Source organism: Zootoca vivipara, chromosome 13 (assembly GCF_963506605.1).
Source record: "Zootoca vivipara chromosome 13, rZooViv1.1, whole genome shotgun sequence".
Classification (NCBI taxonomy): Eukaryota; Metazoa; Chordata; class Lepidosauria; order Squamata; family Lacertidae; genus Zootoca; species Zootoca vivipara.
In genome coordinates this window covers 21,478,126-21,495,020 of record NC_083288.1, presented here as the reverse complement: position 1 = coordinate 21,495,020, position 16,895 = coordinate 21,478,126, and the positions used below count along the sequence as shown (strand labels likewise).

The window sequence follows — 16,895 nt, the reverse complement described above, 5'->3', positions numbered from 1 at the left end:
AGGTTCAACTGGCCTGGCTTGACCCACTGGCAACCTAGTGAGGATCAAGGGGCTGAGAGATGGATTCCTGCACACATCTAAAGACCAAACCATTTAACATGAACGCTCCATCCAGATCTCCTCCTTGCCATCGCTGCTTAATTTAGGAATGGGGAACCTCAGGCCCAGGGACCAGATGTCCTCCAGGCTGCCCCCCAGGCCACACCATTACCCATGCTGCTCCGTGCCCCCCTCAAGTGCTTTTGCCTGGCTGCAGTGTGACCTTGAATTGTGACCATGCTTCTTGCTTGCTTGGATGTAGGATAGACAAGACGCGCATGAGTGTGCAGAAACCTGACTTGTGTGTGGCTGGAATGCAGCCTACTATACAATGGTAAGAGTCACATCACTTACTCTACCTCCTTTTGCACCTAGCCTCGCCTACTTTCACACCACTTGCATGCATGCAACAGCCTCCCCATCCACCCCACCCCCAGCTGCCCATGAAGGGTTTGTGACCCTCCAGCTAAAAAAAAAGATTCCCCACTCCTGGCTTCACTTACTGAGAATCAGGAGAGGAATTCAGGGGGAAAGGATCACTTTAGTCCCCTCTCCTCCCCATGCAAAGAAACTGCAAGCAGCACACAAACACACATTTTCTGCTTTACAATAAAGCAGGGATCCGGTATTTACTTTATGGGTCCCACTTCCCCCCCTGTGAGCTGTGTCTTGTTGCACTTTTAGGAAGTACCGCTAATGTAGTGTGTGAGGTCGCCCCTGTCTGTCTCAGCACTGAATATCAAACGAGGTCATCTAATTCTGTAATAAATGTAAATACATAAATAAAAGACTTATCTCTATATTGATAGGATGTGTGTGGCTGATTCTTTGGATTTAAATCAGGGGTGGATTTTTTATTATTATTATTTTGTAACACTGACCTTGTTTTCACAATGATCTGTGCAGAAGGAATCAGGTGCTTATTGTTACTCCAGCGAATTGTGGCTGTAGTATTTTTTAAGGCACATTTTTTAAAAACCACAACAACTTATTTTAGCACTGACTACATGTATAGCCTTGCTTATAAACCCCAATTTAAGAAAACAAGTCTGATATCAAGCCCACATATAAGAAGAGGATCCAGAATGAGGCCGTGTGCCCTCTCTCTGTGTGCATGTGTCAGGGAAGGGGGTAGCCTTGCCGACACTGCCACTTTGGTAAGGACCCATGTTCATGCCTGCTGAAACTGACCAAGGAACAATCAGCAGAAACTCCCTGTATGTTTCTTGTAGGTAGAATATTCATATATGGAGAGAACAGGGGAATTCTATTTAAGCCATTATAAGAATGCAGTGCTGTGTGTTTGGAAAATGCAATGTTCCCAAATCAACAGGCTTTCTTTGTTAGGAACAAGGCTGGATTCCATGCAGCTAATGTACTGTTTGGTAAATGGATAGAGAGGCCCTCGCTTTAAAACCAGCTAACTCTAGGCTTATTCTGAAAGCCCAGAGATCAGTTCTATCTTCTCCAACCCAAGAAATAGCTGCATGCCTCTGAACATGTGCAGAAGGCTCTTAGCCAGCTTCAACCCATCTGGCATTAGGGAGCACAGCCTTCTATAACAGAACTGTTGGTTCCTGAAAGCCTTGAGGAACAGTAATTGGGCTGTTTTTCTTTTTAAGAATCAAAACACTCCTTTCAAATCTATTAATTTACTGAACAACAAGTAACAGGCCATTGCAGGCCAGTTTTTGAAGACATACAGGAGAGATATACAGCAGTTTCCTGAATGCTCCAAGTGCATCTTTGAACAGCTTGTTGCAAGTTCTCAAGAACAAACGTCTACCCATAATGCATGTGAAAAGGACTGCAACAGAGGCATGAAACGTAAGAGGCCTCTAAAGGCTGGCAAGGCTCATTTCACCAGTGAACTCCTTGCCTGGCAATATCAAATTCTGCTCCCCGCAGATCTTCCTTTCGGTATTATTTGTACCACTGAGTCTGTGGGGCTGGTGCCTGTTGGGGAATATCCATTTCCTCATATTCTTGCGAGGGATCCAGCGTTGGTCCTGGAATCATAACAGTCTATAAAGTAGGGGTGGGGAGAGAGAAGGGAGGAAGGACACAAAGGAGCCCATCAATTTTCAAAGGAAGCCACTCTCCAATTACTATACTAGCTAAGTGACCAGCAAATCTGATTGGGGGCGGGGAGAGTTCAGGTTTCCTCCCAACCCCCTTCTATATATCATGGAGGAAGTTGCCTTAAGGCCAAGCCTGGTTTTCCTCGCCTGGTCCTGCTCCTTTTCTTTACACCAGAAGTGGCCTTCAGACACTGAAAGGGAGCTAAGAGATGCTTCTCCCTCCCAATCCCAAAGCTGCACTCAGGATGAGGGTGAGAAAAGCAGCAATGTTTAAAACTGCCTCCTCTCCAGGTATGTGTGTGAGAGAGAAATAAATAGGGAGCGCTGATCTATACTGATTGATTCCACATCGCAGAAGCCGATTTCAATGGGGAAGGGATTTTGTTTCTCTCCACTGGGTCCCTGCCCAGTGATTCCCCAGGTCACCCAGTGGCAGGAACAGGAAGCCGGTCCCCTTCCTTCCCCACCACCGCCACCCATGTTTATTTCATACAATTTATATACCGCCTGATTGTAAGGAAAAATAAAACTTCAAAGTGGCCCTATATGCAGCACTTTGTTTTATCCCTTAGGACTGAGTAGCAGAAGAGGCACGTGCTCAGAACCACCCAATGACTAGGGCCTAAACTTGCACATGCTAAATGGAAAGAAAGACAGGTTTTGCCCCCCCCCCAGCCATGTCCCAAAATGATGCTCAGGACTGTGCAAGCTTCTGTTTGTGTAGGCCCACCCAGTCATCTACACATCTTCTCTGAGTTCTCCTTCTTTGCATGATGCTACATTGAGATGGGGAATCTGGGCTTTTAAGAGCATGGCAGGGAGAATACGGGGAGCTTGCTTCTGTAGGTACCGCAGAGTTGTTTATACGATGATTGCACTTGCCTTCTTATCCCACCCCCTAACCACGATTATTTAAATGGGGAAACCAAGGTTGAAATATACCCAAAGGCATCCAGAGGCAGGATGTGAAACCAAGTCTCACACAACCAACTTCCTCTGCTGTACACTGTGTGTCTCACTCCAATGTATATTCACAATACCTCCGCACGCTCTTAGCTAAGAAAAGGGAGGGCACCTCTCTACAACAAAATGGAGGTTCATTTTACACTTGCGGATTTCAGCGCCTGCAAGGTGCCTCAAATGGGACAAGCGCCATTGATGGTCTTGTATTTAGGCCAGGCACCCCCAAACTGCGGCCCTCCAGATGTTTTGGCCTACAACTCCCATGATCCCTAGCTAACAGGACCAGTGGTTGGGGAAGATGGGAATTGTAGTCCAAAACATCTGGCAGGCCGAAGTTTGGGGATGCCTGATTTAGGCATTAAAAAAGGTCCTGTTTCAAATCTCTGCATGGCCATGAAGCTCAGCAGGAGGCTTTGGGGAAGCCACTGGCTCATTCAGCTAGAGATAAAAGGCAAAAGTATTTGCACATCACGTTTGCATCCATATCCTGGAGATGCCTTTATAAATAGCATGAGGGGATGAGCAAAACGCTGGGGTTTCCTGCTAGTAACACGGTACCTTGAGAATCGGGTCCTTTGGAGGAGCCCAAGCTGGAACAATCTTGCCGTGTAATCTCCACGGACTGTAGGGGTTGGCCAGATGCCTCTCAAACACAACGTATTCCAGGACGTCCTTTGGTACCTGCTCTCCGCCATGCATCAGCCTCCCAAACCGGTCATAGATAGCTAGACTCTATCAGGAAGAATGGTTTAAAAAGAAGAAGAAGAAGCAAGGTTTCATCAGTAAGCAGTGGCAGACAGAACATGTTTCATTGCATCCAGGGCAAGGGAGACTGGATATACACACCTGCCGAGTGTGCATTCGAACCGTCACTTGTCCATACAGGTTGGTTTTGCTCACCATATCGGGACATCGCACCTGAACAACCCTAGGAGGCTCCAGAGATTCCAGAAAACTCCACCGGATAGTCTTGTATCTGTTTCCTCGGACCATTTCCTAGCAATTCAACATTTTGCGATTTTTAGTGTCAAGGATGAGCGTAGGGTTTCTAGTCTCTCAAACTACATGATCCAAGTCAACCCCACTTTCAGCAGGCGATTAGCTACACTCTGGGTCTCCTGAAAGTGAATCCAGTCCCAGTGAATCCAGTCCCAGTGGGGCTTCTTGGACGCCAAGATTAACAGGTGCCAAATGCAAACCCTGCTTGCCAAGGATAAAGAGGAAGCACATTGTAAGGCTCCCGATTGCTCCTTTTCAGCCATGTATTCACATGTGCCTATGTGAAGTTGGTTGTAATGCAGGTTGGACGTGGCTTGGAGGAAACAGCCTCCTGGGCTAAATTAGGACCACAGGCTGGAGTTCCCTCTGCAGTGCTATCGTTTTATTTACAGTGTGTGTTATTTTGTTCTTTTACAACAGGATAACGTGCAAGATCTATGAACACAGATGCTTCATAAGCATTTTAAACAGATGCAATAAAATCATAAAAGAGGCACTAACATATCAACATTTCTTCCTGACATTTTTAGGGACTTTTAACTCTTTGATCTTCTCAGATATTTACCGGGTAACAGCGTTCAGTCACTAAGGAGTGAAGCTTCTGTTTGTTAAAGCTGTAATGGATTAAAGAAAAAAGTATTACCAAAATGCTTATGCAGACCAACTTAATCGAGATACTGTTCTTCCTAAAAAGGTTTGGTTTTCTACTGTCAGCAACAAAAATAATCCTGAAGCACATTTGTGCATAACCAGGGGTAAATTCTAAACTCTTGAGAACCTCCCAAAACAGTGGGACTCTCAAGAAACTAAACTTCCTGATTTGTCCCGTCTTTAAGCATCATTAACAACGCATACTCAATATCCTATTATTTCGTCACAACTAGTTAAGATGGGACAACTGTTTTCCTTTAACCAGGCTGTGTTTGTATGAACTACATTAGTCAATGTGGGGCTTCTCCATTGGGATTTAGCAGGTTACAGCAAGGGTGGGCAGATAAGAAAATCCCCATGAATTGCAGACACATCAGTGCCTGGTAATTTTAGTATTTAAAAAAAATATGGTGCGTGGTAAGCTTCTGAGGTTCATTGGACTCTCAATTTTGCTCAATTAAAAGCTTGGAGAAAACTCCTATACCAACCTATTCAATAAACAATATTTAACCTATTTTATATCAACAGTCCTCTGGATCCAAAAAAGGTTGTGAAATTGTTGCAAATCAAGAGTAGCAGGGGCCAGAACCAAGAACCCACAGATACATCCTAGACCTAAAGCATCTTACTTTGTCAAGTTATTGTGAGCTTCAATAAAGATGTTCTGTGCTTTCTCTGGAAAGGTTTTTGTGCTGAAGTCAGGATCATGATCTTTGATCTTTCGGATCCTGCCAAGGAAACGACAAGAGAAGTCTGATGGAGAGAAAGCAGCCATAGTTCATGGAAAACAGTCCTCAGAAAGGTTAGCACTGGGCCTTTTCGCATCTATAGAAACTATGCATACACCACAGCAATGAAATTAAATCCCAAGATAAGCTTCCACATCTAACACACTTTGCCCTCAAGCAACTGTGGAAGGTAGAGAGGTAGTCAGAGAAGCCCCCCCCCTCATGACTTGCCATGATAGTCTATATCCCCCCCCCCTTAAATTATGCATTTTCAGCAATGTTCTAGAATCGTGGACTGATGCTGCTGGAGCAATCCAAATCAAAGGCATGCTACTACCCTAAGGGAGAACCGCCTTTGCAAATTTTATAAATCGGCACATTACAAATTGTGGCAAAATGCAGAGAAGAGATGCAGAGGTACTCTTGCACATGAAGCTGATATAGATTCACAGCCAATTCTGTATAAACAAATGGAAAATGAACCTACCCTGATCCTGAGATCATCATCTGAGGCCCTTCTTCAGATGCCTCGCCCATGAGAGGTCTGGAGAGAACGGGCCTTTTCTGCAGTGGCTCTCTCTAGGGAGGTTCGACTGGCACGTACATTATACAGCTTTAGACGCCGGGCAAAAACGTTCCTCTTCAATCAGGCCTTGGGCCTGATTAACATCTTATACCCCTTTTAAATGTATTTGTGGGTGGGAGGGGGAGGGGGTTGTTAGTTTGTGGGGGGTCTTTTGTTCTTGGTTTAATCACGTATTCTGTGTTTTTTATTGTGAACTGCCCTGAGATCTACCGATGAAGGGCAGTATATAAATTTAAATAATAATAATTCCATTTGGTTGTATACGTGTTTGTTCAACTCTTTATTCGCTATTCGGCACCTTGTGATAAATTTCTGAAGAGGTGGTATATGAACTTATTAAACAAAATAGGTTACTTTGCATAGATTGTAGTACACAGGTGTTTAACGGAATTTCTTGTGACAAGATGTAGTGGTTGCCACTATCTTAAAATACTCTTTAAAGGATTAGATCAGGCATCCCCAGACTTCGGCCCTCCAGATGTTTTGGACTACAATTCCCATCATCCCCGACCACTGGTCCTGTTAGCTAGGGATCATGGGAGTTGTAGGCCAAAACATCTGGAGGGCTGCAGTTTGGGGATGCCTGGATTAGATCAATTCAAGGAGGATAAGCTTGGGGGGAAACCTAACTACTACAACTAGGAATTGAGCATGTTAAGAGGCAATATATCACAGATTTCCAGGAATCAAGGAAAAACTACAAAGGAGAGCCCTCTCAACCATACCCTGTTTGTTAACTCACTCAGGGTGCCCAAGTGGCCAGTACTGGAGGAAATGAGACTTTCCATCTACTCCGCTAATACTTACAGTAGGTTCTTTAGCGGATGTTTGTATGCTCACATACCATAATCATACATTCTGAATGTTATTTAGGTTTCTGTGCATTCCTAAGAGCCAAAATATGCAGCACATCATACTTCCTAAGAGTGCACCACTGTAGGCGGGGCCGCAGCTCATTGGCAGAACATCAGCTTTGCATGCAGAAGGTATCTCTATGCAGGGCTGGAAATGTCCATCTGACACTTTGGAGAGTCACTGCCAATCAGTATGGGCAACACTTAGGTAGATGAACCAAAGTTCTGGCTCCATGATAAGGTAGCTTCCTACGTTACTCCTACCCCTTGTAAAAATAAAAACCCTTCTCTACAGGCAGCCCTGGACACTAAAGGGAAGTGCTTGAACCTAGCCTTCACACCAGCATTTTCTAAAAAGCCTTAACATTCATAATATGAGATCACTACCGCTGCATTCTCAAGTACTACTGTCTCATACAACGTGCTTGGGGGGGGTGTACATAAATTATGATTGTTTTGAGGCTTTAGGGTGAGAATACACTTAAGGCACACATATAAGGGAAAAAAATAAGGGTTGCTTTATGGAGATCTGTGACATAAACCACAGGTACTGCAAGAAAAAGGAATACAGAATCATAGAATGATGGCTAGAGGTCTTAGACTGACTGTTTGCCAGAGTGAATGAGAGAGAGAGAGAGAATGAGAGTGGACATACGCTAGCTGTGAAACTGCAGTCTGCTTGACCTGCTCTGTCCTTTGCTTTAGCCCTTCCTTTGACAAAGACGACACACGGGCATCTCCTTCTGGAGGAATATACGGATCGAAGATCCCAGCTGTGTAACCAAACATAAAACAATCAAATATAGCAATAGGTTATTTTTTTTAAAAAAACAAACAAAACACCACCAGCTAACCCCCTGTCAAAATGTAAAATTATCTCTTGGGAGAGGCGATTAAGGTACACATTATTGCTAATTTATCTACTGAAATATTGTTGTTCAACCACAAAGCTTGACATTGCAATCATCAAATGTTGCCCATGCATGTACAAAGCAACTCATAGAATTGGGGGGGGGGCTTTTTTAAAAGAAAAATATTGTTTTAAAAAGGTTAAATAAAGATTAAACAAACACATAATGCTGCCAGACAAAAGTATGTCTCTAGGCAGCTTACCAGCTCCCACTCAAGGAAAAGTCACACCCTGGACCCTAAAGCTACAATTTTAAAAGCCTCATTTTTAAAAGCCACATCCCCACTTTTGTGAATGGCTCCTCTACACTAAGGAAGACTCAGACAGCATTGAAGGAACATGTGAAAAGAATGAGTGAGATATCTGTTTTGCTTTTGGGCTCAAGATTTCAAAAAGTCCAGTACACAGGTTGAGCGCTATTTTACCACCTTCCCCGTAACAAATAATCACAACCACCTACCTGTGCAGGAAATATTCATGGGGCGTATCAACCGCTCATGAGGTAACACCAACCCTGCAGCCCTGGCATGCTTCATTTGCTCTTCCGGAGTTGCGTACTTTGCACCGACGGCAGGGGGGATGAAATACCGCCTCTTTGTTCTCACTGGGACCACAAGAGAGGATGGAGCCAAGCGGGCAGCATTCAGTAAACATTCCACACCCTGTTGAACGGAAGAACAACAAGCAAGTAAAGTCAACAACATTGAACCGCACTGCAGATAGCCCACTATTTATCTGCTTCCCAAATCAAGTTGATTTCATGACAGATATGTACCCGTTGGCCGGTATGCTCTCCTATTAGATAAGCATTCGGCACATATCAGCTTGTAGATGAATGCACATAAGGAGCAAGCAGCATGTCCAAGAGATGCGTGACCAGGATGGTGAGGGGCCTGGAAACGATGCTGCATGGGGAAAGATTGAAAGAGCAGGGCATATTTAGCCAGGAGAAGATTAAAGGGAAGACAATATAGTGGTCCTCAAATAGCCAAAGGATTATCAGGTAGGAAGTGGGCAGATTAGAATAATGGGTAGAAGTTGAAAGGAAGCAAGTTTTAGCTAGATATTAGAAGGCTCCTAATGGTAAAGAGTTGTTGAACAGTGAAACAGACTGCCTCGGGGCTTCTTTTCACTGGAAACATTTAAGCCAGGGCTGGACAGGAACAGGCCATAGCTCAGTGGTAGAACATCCGCTCTACAAACACAAGGTCCCAGGTTCAATCTCTGACATTTCCAGGAAAGGTTGGGAACATCCCCTGTCTGAAACCCTGTAGAACCACTGTGAATAAGTATACAGTAGATAATACTAGGCTAGACAGATCAATGGTCTGACTCGGTATAATGCAATTTTCTATGTTCTAAGGTGCTGTATATGTCCTGCATTGAGCAGAAGGTTGAACTAGATAATCTCCAAGGTGCATTCCAATTGTATTTCTCTTCTTACCAAAAAAAAACCCCAACAACAAAAAAACAGGTAGTCCACCTTCTGGGACTGCACATTCCATATTCCCAGAATGTTTATACTTCTGTCTCAGCAATGTTTTTGCTGGCTTGATCATGTACATACCGGTAGAATGGAAGATGGATCCCCAAGGATGTGCTTTACAGAGAGCTGGCCCCAGGCCTTTTGGCAGACCAACTCTGTTATAAAGATGTCTGCAAATGTGGCATGAAGGCTGGCAACATTAAACCCACCATGTGGGAATCCCTTCCAGATGACCACGCTGCCTGCAGACAGGCAGTCAGGTCGTGCATCCATAGCAATAGCCAGAGAAGAAATTACCACTAGGAGGAGTGAAGCAAAACCGGATGCCTTCATCTGTCCCAGCTGCAATGAAACATGTCTCTGTCACATCGTTCTCTACAGCCACAGCAGGTGCTGTAACTCTCCAATGGTTTGACTTTACCCCTGATGGCATACTCTTCCATTGCCTCTTGAGACAGAAGGATGTCAACAACATACGTCTGTATGCCTTCACAAGATCTTCTCTCTCCTGCAAAAATACTTCACTTCCCAAAACAATTTACTGGTAAAAAGGAAAATAAAAACCTACACCACTTCCCACAAAAAAGTAGTAGTCTGCATATCACTGAATAAGTATAAATGAATAAGTTTTGAAACAAAAAGAAAAAAGGAAGCGGTCTGTAGAGACTAAAAGCAAAATCAGAAGCATGCACACAAGTTCCCCCTTGTTTCCTGAAATGGTGTCTGTGAGGGATGCAAATTAAAAACTCCCCCCCCCCAAAAAAAAACCCACCTCGGAGACATGCACACATTCAAACAACAAGTTTGCATTTCCCACAGGATACAGCACACATATACAGGCAATGCACACCTAAGTAAAAGAACAGAAGCAAAACGTCCTTCCCAAAGTCAAGCACATGCTAGCATACAGACCACATAAAACCCTAGCCCAGCCTTTACCAACCTGGCACTTTCCACATATTTTGAACTCCCATCAACTCAGGCCACTAATAACATCATACATTCTGTTCCAGCTAGACAAATGTACCTTTTAAATTTAAAAACCTTCGCTTCCCCTCGCATCTCTATGCCTGGAAAGATTGCAATAATTAAATCTGTGGCACCATGAATATGTGACACTCCTTCCCACAAAAGTTTGCCCCAGTCAGCCACAAGCACATATACACTGACACAAAAATTACAGAAGCACCCAAATGTATTCCGAGTTAACACGAATAAATTCCATCATCATCATCATCATCATCATCGCGAAGTAAATCAGAGACAGCTAATGTCTATAGATATGCTGTAAGCCGCCCAGAGTGGCTGGGGAAATCCAGCCAGATGGGCGGGGTAATAATAATAACAATAACAGTTGTTGTTGCTGTTATTAAAATTTCTGTTAGTGCCCTATACCCGCAGATCTCATGACAGTTCACAACCCTCCTTTCCTCTTATGTCTTGTTACCAAAAAATATGGGGGTGCCTTTTGATGCAGTCTCTAACGTTCTTTCTTTAACTTCTATGCAGTTTATTTATCTTCTTTATTTCTTCTCCGTTTTATGTTGTGGGTTTAGGGAGGAGAGATCGCTTGCTTCTTATATGTTGACAAGCCGTAACTACTCTTATGGCTAGGCAAGGCAAGGCACATGCATGCACGAGGAGATACTGAGGCAGGCTTTCATAAACACGCTCACCCTCCTCCGTCCACCCCCACCGACCCGCCTCCCCCGAGGAAATACCTGCCATCCCACGCGCAAAGGGAGCCTCGCCATCGTCCCCGGCACGGAGGCAGCCATCTTGAGACGCACCCGTTGCATGCCGGGAGGAAGGCGAGAAAGGGGGGGAGGAGGGGGAGGAGGAGGCGAAGGGCGGAGGAAATGGAACGCGGGGAAGTTCCAGCGACTACGTCACGGTCTCGCTGCGCTCCGCCAAAGGGTCGGTCGGCCAAAGGAGGATATTTCGCACGCGGGCGCATGATGAAAGTCCCAGAGACAGGAGACCAGACGTCGTCATAGCTCAGGGAGGACAAGGAATGAAAAGCCAATCTTCAGGCAGGGCTAGATCCGTACTTATTTAGGGTTGCCATACGTCCGGAGTTTCCCGGTCACAGAGCAATACCGCATTCGGTGGCAGCGTCCGCGCGGGAGTCGGGATTATCGGCCAGGAGAAGCCGGATGTATGGCAGCCCTTGTCGGCAGTGCCATTTTCTCGTAAAAATAGCTCAGAACCGGCAATTTGTTGCGATTTTGAAGGGGGAAACAACTTGGGAAGGGGGGAAAGCTCACAACAACTTTGGCAAAAGAACAAAAAAGGTCAACAACTTTGCCAAAGAAAGCAACTTTTGTTTGAAATACGGCAACCCTATACCAGCCCAACTTACCTGGGAGTAAGCCCCGGTTAAGTCAGTCTGGCTTACTTGCATAGACAGGGCTGTTAAGTCACATTTACAGAAGTCCCATTGCAATCAGCGGGACTGAATGGGATTATTTAAATTGCATTGATGTAAAACAATGCGATTTAAATAATCAGCGTAGCTCTGTTGATTTCAATGGGACTAAATACAGCTGAAAATAAAACGTTTCGAGGGTTTTCCTGCCCTCTATGGTGCACCCGCCCGCCCCGCCCACCAGCTCCCTGCTCACCCAATCGTCGCTCCGTCCCTTTTTTCCCGCGCGCCGCGCCGCTTGTCGGAACGGAGCGGAAGTGGGCTAGGGGATTCCTTTTCGCTGGCGGGAGGCGAGCTGGGCGCGTGTCTCTCAGAGGCAGCGCGTGGCGAGGGCGAGATGGCGGACGGCCCAGGCTCTGTCTCTAAGAAGCACAAGAAAAAGAAAGCACAGAAATCTCTGCGAGATGAAGATGTTGCTGATATACAGTATTCTGAAGAATTCTTTATCAAGCCTGAATCCAGAGTGGCTCAACTGGACACATCACAATGGCCTTTACTTCTCAAGAACTTTGACAAGCTGAATGTGAGGACAGCACACTACACACCCCTTCCTTCTGGTTGTAATCCCTTACAAAGAGAGATTGGTGAATATGTAAGGACGGGCTTCATCAATCTCGACAAACCTTCTAACCCTTCTTCCCACGAAGTGGTGGCCTGGATCCGCCGCATCCTACGTGTTGAGAAGACAGGGCATAGTGGCACATTGGACCCCAAAGTGACTGGGTGCCTGGTTGTATGCATTGAGCGAGCAACACGCTTGGTCAAGTCTCAACAGAGTGCAGGCAAAGAGTATGTGGGAATCGTTCGGCTGCACAATGCAATCGAGAGTGAGGTTCAGCTGTCAAGGGCAATAGAAACACTGACTGGTGCCCTCTTCCAGCGGCCCCCACTCATTGCTGCAGTGAAGAGGCAGCTGAGAGTCCGAACAATCTATGAGAGCAAATTGGTAGAATATGACCCAGAAAGAAGATTGGGTATCTTCTGGGTGAGCTTGTGAAGCTGGGACCTACATCCGGACACTGTGCGTGCACCTGGGCTTGTTGCTGGGAGTTGGAGGTCAGATGCAGGAGCTCCGGCGGGTGCGATCCGGGGTCATGGGAGAGAAGGACCACATGGTGACTATGCATGATGTGCTGGATGCCCAATGGCAATATGACAACAACAAGGACGAGTCGTACCTCAGGAGGGTGATCTTCCCCCTGGAGAAGCTGCTGACATCCCACAAGCGACTGGTTATGAAGGACAGTGCGGTGAATGCCATTTGCTATGGTGCAAAGATCATGCTACCTGGCCTGCTGCAGTATGAAGACGGCATCGAACTCAACCAGGAAATAGTTGTTATCACCCCGAAAGGAGAGGCCATCTGCACAGCCATTGCCTTGATGACAACTGCAGTGATCTCTACTTGCGACCATGGAGTTGTGGCAAAAATCAAGCGTGTGATCATGGAAAGAGACACGTACCCTCGCAAGTGGGGACTTGGCCCATCTCAGAAGAAGATGATGACCAAGCAAGGCCTGTTGGATGCACACGGCAAGCCCAATGAGAAAACTCCCCAGGCCTGGAAGACGGATTATGTGGATTGTAATAGGGTTGCTGGAAAGGAAAAGGTAAAAGAGGAAGTCGCCCAAGAGGAGCCAGAAAGGCCACCAAAGCGGAAGCGGGAGGTTGAAAGTGATGGGGAACCCGGTGCAGCAGCCTCCTCTCCCCCAGCCTCTCCAGAGCTGCAAGCAGAAATCAAGAAAGCAAAGAAGAAAAAGAAAGAGAAGAGGAAGTCTGAGCTTTCTGAGAGTGGCAGGGAGCTAAGCGAAATGGGCAGTAGCACAAGTGTGAAGAAGAAAAAGAAGCAAGAAGAAACTGAGAGCTCAGAGTAACCAGCATGAACCATCCAGAGCAGGCAGCCTAGGCCAGCATAAGAAAGAGTCTGAAGGCCTTAACAAAAGTGCAGACTGGATCATTGAGCAGAGACTTGACCTGATTGCTGTGCAAATTAATGTACTTTTTGTGGGGGGCCAGCATGACAAGCTCCCTCTGTCCTGTTCTAAGGGTAGCTGGAGGAATTGGAGGCCACAAACCCACCCAGGCCTTGGTGATGTTGAGGAGTTGCTCTGAGCTCCTTTTCTGGGGGTAGCACAAGGCAGCCCTTGATTTTGGCACGAGTAGCAGAGTCTTCCTTTGCCCCTCCTGCCTTCTTCCTTTGTGTTTCCCTCTGCTTGAATGTGCAGGAGCTGCTGAACGTAGCGCCAGCTTGGGGTGAAAAGGGGTTTTGTCGTGAGTGGTCAGATGCATCATTTTAAAAATAATGCTTTTGTATTGCCCTCTTTGTGCTTACTTTGACTCTCTTAATGAGCCAGGATCCAAACGTTTTCCCTCAGGGTACCATACCGCCTCCTGTTGCTTTTTAAAGCAGATACTGATTTTTTGGGGGAGGGGATATCACACTTGCAAGTCTTGGAAGACTTGCTTCTGGTCCTTGCAAGCTCACATTCTCCTTGGTCCCAGACGCCTTTCATTCAGCAAAAATGTCTTGCTTCCTAATCTGGTTGGGGCCAGTTGAAAACAGATGCTGAAGCAGAGCAATAGTCCAGCTCAGTGTTTTATCCCACATGCAGTTTTGAGAGGGGATCAAGCCTTCTGTCCAGGTTTTTTGCGTGGGCTGAGAAAACGATTGGGAGTCTGTACCCGTCCCTGTGCTCACATGCACACAAGGTCAGGGGACCTCTGCATGTGGCTGTCACATTTGGGGGCAGATGCTGTGGTCTATTCCCATCCCTGTTTTCCTTTTATTTTCCCCCCACCCCCATATTTAGCCAGAGTACCAAAGTTGATTTTAAAAGGAGGGATGGTTCTTAATTTTTTATTAAATTACAAAACTTCCAACTCTTAAAAATAATAATAATAAACATTTCAAGTGTGTTGTAAGTGCATTATACAAATGTGACACTAGATGGCAATGGTGAGCTACGGCAAATTCAATGTATTTCTTTTTTTAAAAAACAACAGATTTTTAAAGTATTTTCAAAACATTTTTAATGTTTGTTTAGATTCCACCTTAGTGTGGCTAGGTCGGGGCTCAATCCAGAAATGTAGATCTTTAACGAACAGGGGAAATGACTCTCAAAGCATCTCTCAAAGCATCTGCTTCTTTACATGCGAGGATTAGACGTAAAGAATATCAGGGAATGTGAGCAGCAGTAGGCTGCCTTCCTGTGTAAGCACTCATAATGGGGAAACCTATGGTGTTCAAAGAGCAGTTTATAAAATTGACAGAAGGGGGAGTATTATCAGGCAAAACAACATTTCACACTATTCCCTTGATCTGAATTTTTAGTCAATACCCCCTTCAAACTATGGTAAAAACAGGATAGTGTACATTATGCAATTTAAGAATTTAACACCATGAAACTCAGTTATTTGAAAAGAAGTCTATCTTCTATGGCTGAATTGACTTGAAAGTGTGTGTCCTCTCTGCCTGTTTCAATACTAGAAACTGGGGAAGGACAGGTTTCAGTGTCCTCTGTAGTTCATTGTTGTCCCCCCACTCCAGGATTAGCAGAAATAAGCTGCAAAACAATACAAGTAATGCAAATTCATTTCATTTGCGTAAATACACAGGTTAGTGTTGCAGTTACTTGGAACACTGGCAAAATCTGCATTGCCTTGATAAAGATTCCTTTTCCTCGCCCAGTGTATTCGCCGTCCTTTCACTTTCTTCAGTTAATTTCATTAGAAAACGAAAACCACTAGACCAACACATAGCTTGCACCACACGTTTCTTAGGATGTCTGTGGATTTCATCATTATGTAAATAGGGGAAGTGGAAGTGACACGGCTGCTTGCCCCTGGGCCCTGTCTTGAGTTTGCCCTCTGGTAAATCTAGTTGCCAACCCCTGAACATTTTTTTAAATATTTTAAAACTATATGTAGTAGTTACCTGTCCAGCACTTTTAGGATAGGCCAGGATATAGGTCCAGACATGGATCCAAATCTTATATGACCTATAGCAGGCATCCCCAAACTTCGGCCCTCCAGATGTTTTGGCCTACAACTCCCATGATCCCTAGCTAACAGGACCAGTGGTCAGGGATGATGGGAATTGTAGTCCAAAACATTGGGAGGGCTGAAGTTTGGGGATGCCCGACCTAAAGATTCTCTGAATGGTCTTGGCCAAAGCTCTCAGTTCCTGTATCTGCAAAATGGGAACAGTATTCGCCTAGCTTTCCAAAGTGTGTGTCACGACACGTTAGTGTGTCAGCTGCATTGTGTAGGTGTGTTGCGCTAACACTCCCTGCGCTTCTCCCTGGCCAGGAAAGAGTTAGTTTAGCCTCCGGTTTGCTAGTTCTGTAAAACTGAGTATGTCACAAAATGATGCATGTCCAAAAAAGTGTGTCACCGACATGAAACGTTTGGAAAGCTGTGACCTAGCTGATTCACCTTTAAACTGTGCTATGGGGAAAACTGACATTTCTCAATGAAATGTCACAGAAATGCTGCTGATTTTCCCAATGCACAGTCACAGAGTGGTGCTGGGTGCGTCTTAGGGCACATTCTGTTCTAATGTTGGGTAACCATGAGACCCGAGAGAGAGACAAGGGTGTATGCACCCTAATATACTCCCCAGTCTCTTCTGAAATGCACAAGGTTCCTCAGCCATCAAATCAAGGTAGAAAGACATAATACATTGGCAGAACACATACCTGGCTTTCTTAGAACTGGGCAAGATTCCTGTTTGAAACCCCAGAAAGCTACTGCCCCCCCCCCCCCGGCCACAGCATAGAAGACAATACTGAGCTGGCGGGACCAATAAGGTAGTTTCCTATAAAATGATTTCCTGAAAAGTAAATAACTTTGAAAACCACAGTCTTGCTTCATACACTTGTGAAAATTAGGCTGAAATCCTTAAGCATGCTTGCTTGAAAATAAATCCTACTGAAATCAATTGGACTTCCCAGTCATTAGGATCAGGGGTTAGGGATGGGGGAGAAATCGGATTCCATTCGCATTTAAAGGCAAGCTTTCTGAATCTGCACTTTCTCAAAATACAAGATTCCTTCAAAATTCAACCAGCTCCAAATTTTGCAGTGCGATTCCGCACATGTAAAATGCACATACCAGAGCAAGGTGTGCATGTAAATGAGTGATAATACAAAATGCATCCTACTTGGGGGGG

The 16,895-nt window shown here is 45.3% G+C and overlaps 2 protein-coding genes across 2 annotated transcripts; one reads left to right on the top strand and one right to left on the bottom strand.

Annotated features, from left to right (window-relative positions):
* Window positions 1-1,675: 1,675 nt before the first annotated feature.
* MRPL45 (mitochondrial ribosomal protein L45) lies at window positions 1,676-11,105 on the bottom strand. The gene is made up of 8 exons (XM_035136526.2): window positions 11,019-11,105; window positions 8,272-8,473; window positions 7,557-7,674; window positions 5,363-5,461; window positions 4,648-4,696; window positions 3,930-4,079; window positions 3,642-3,815; window positions 1,676-2,064 (listed from the first exon to the last, which is right to left on the bottom strand). The coding sequence occupies exons 1-8, from the start codon at window positions 11,094-11,096 to the stop codon at window positions 1,963-1,965; spliced, it is 972 nt and encodes a 323-aa protein (XP_034992417.1). The 5' UTR covers window positions 11,097-11,105; the 3' UTR covers window positions 1,676-1,962.
* Window positions 11,106-11,997: 892 nt separating this feature from the next.
* LOC118094896 (H/ACA ribonucleoprotein complex subunit DKC1-like) lies at window positions 11,998-14,624 on the top strand. Its single transcript, XM_035135643.2, is given in 2 exon segments — window positions 11,998-12,716; window positions 12,718-14,624. Coding segments are annotated over 2 exon segments (1,536 nt in total). The 5' UTR covers window positions 11,998-12,062; the 3' UTR covers window positions 13,600-14,624.
* Window positions 14,625-16,895: the final 2,271 nt, after the last annotated feature.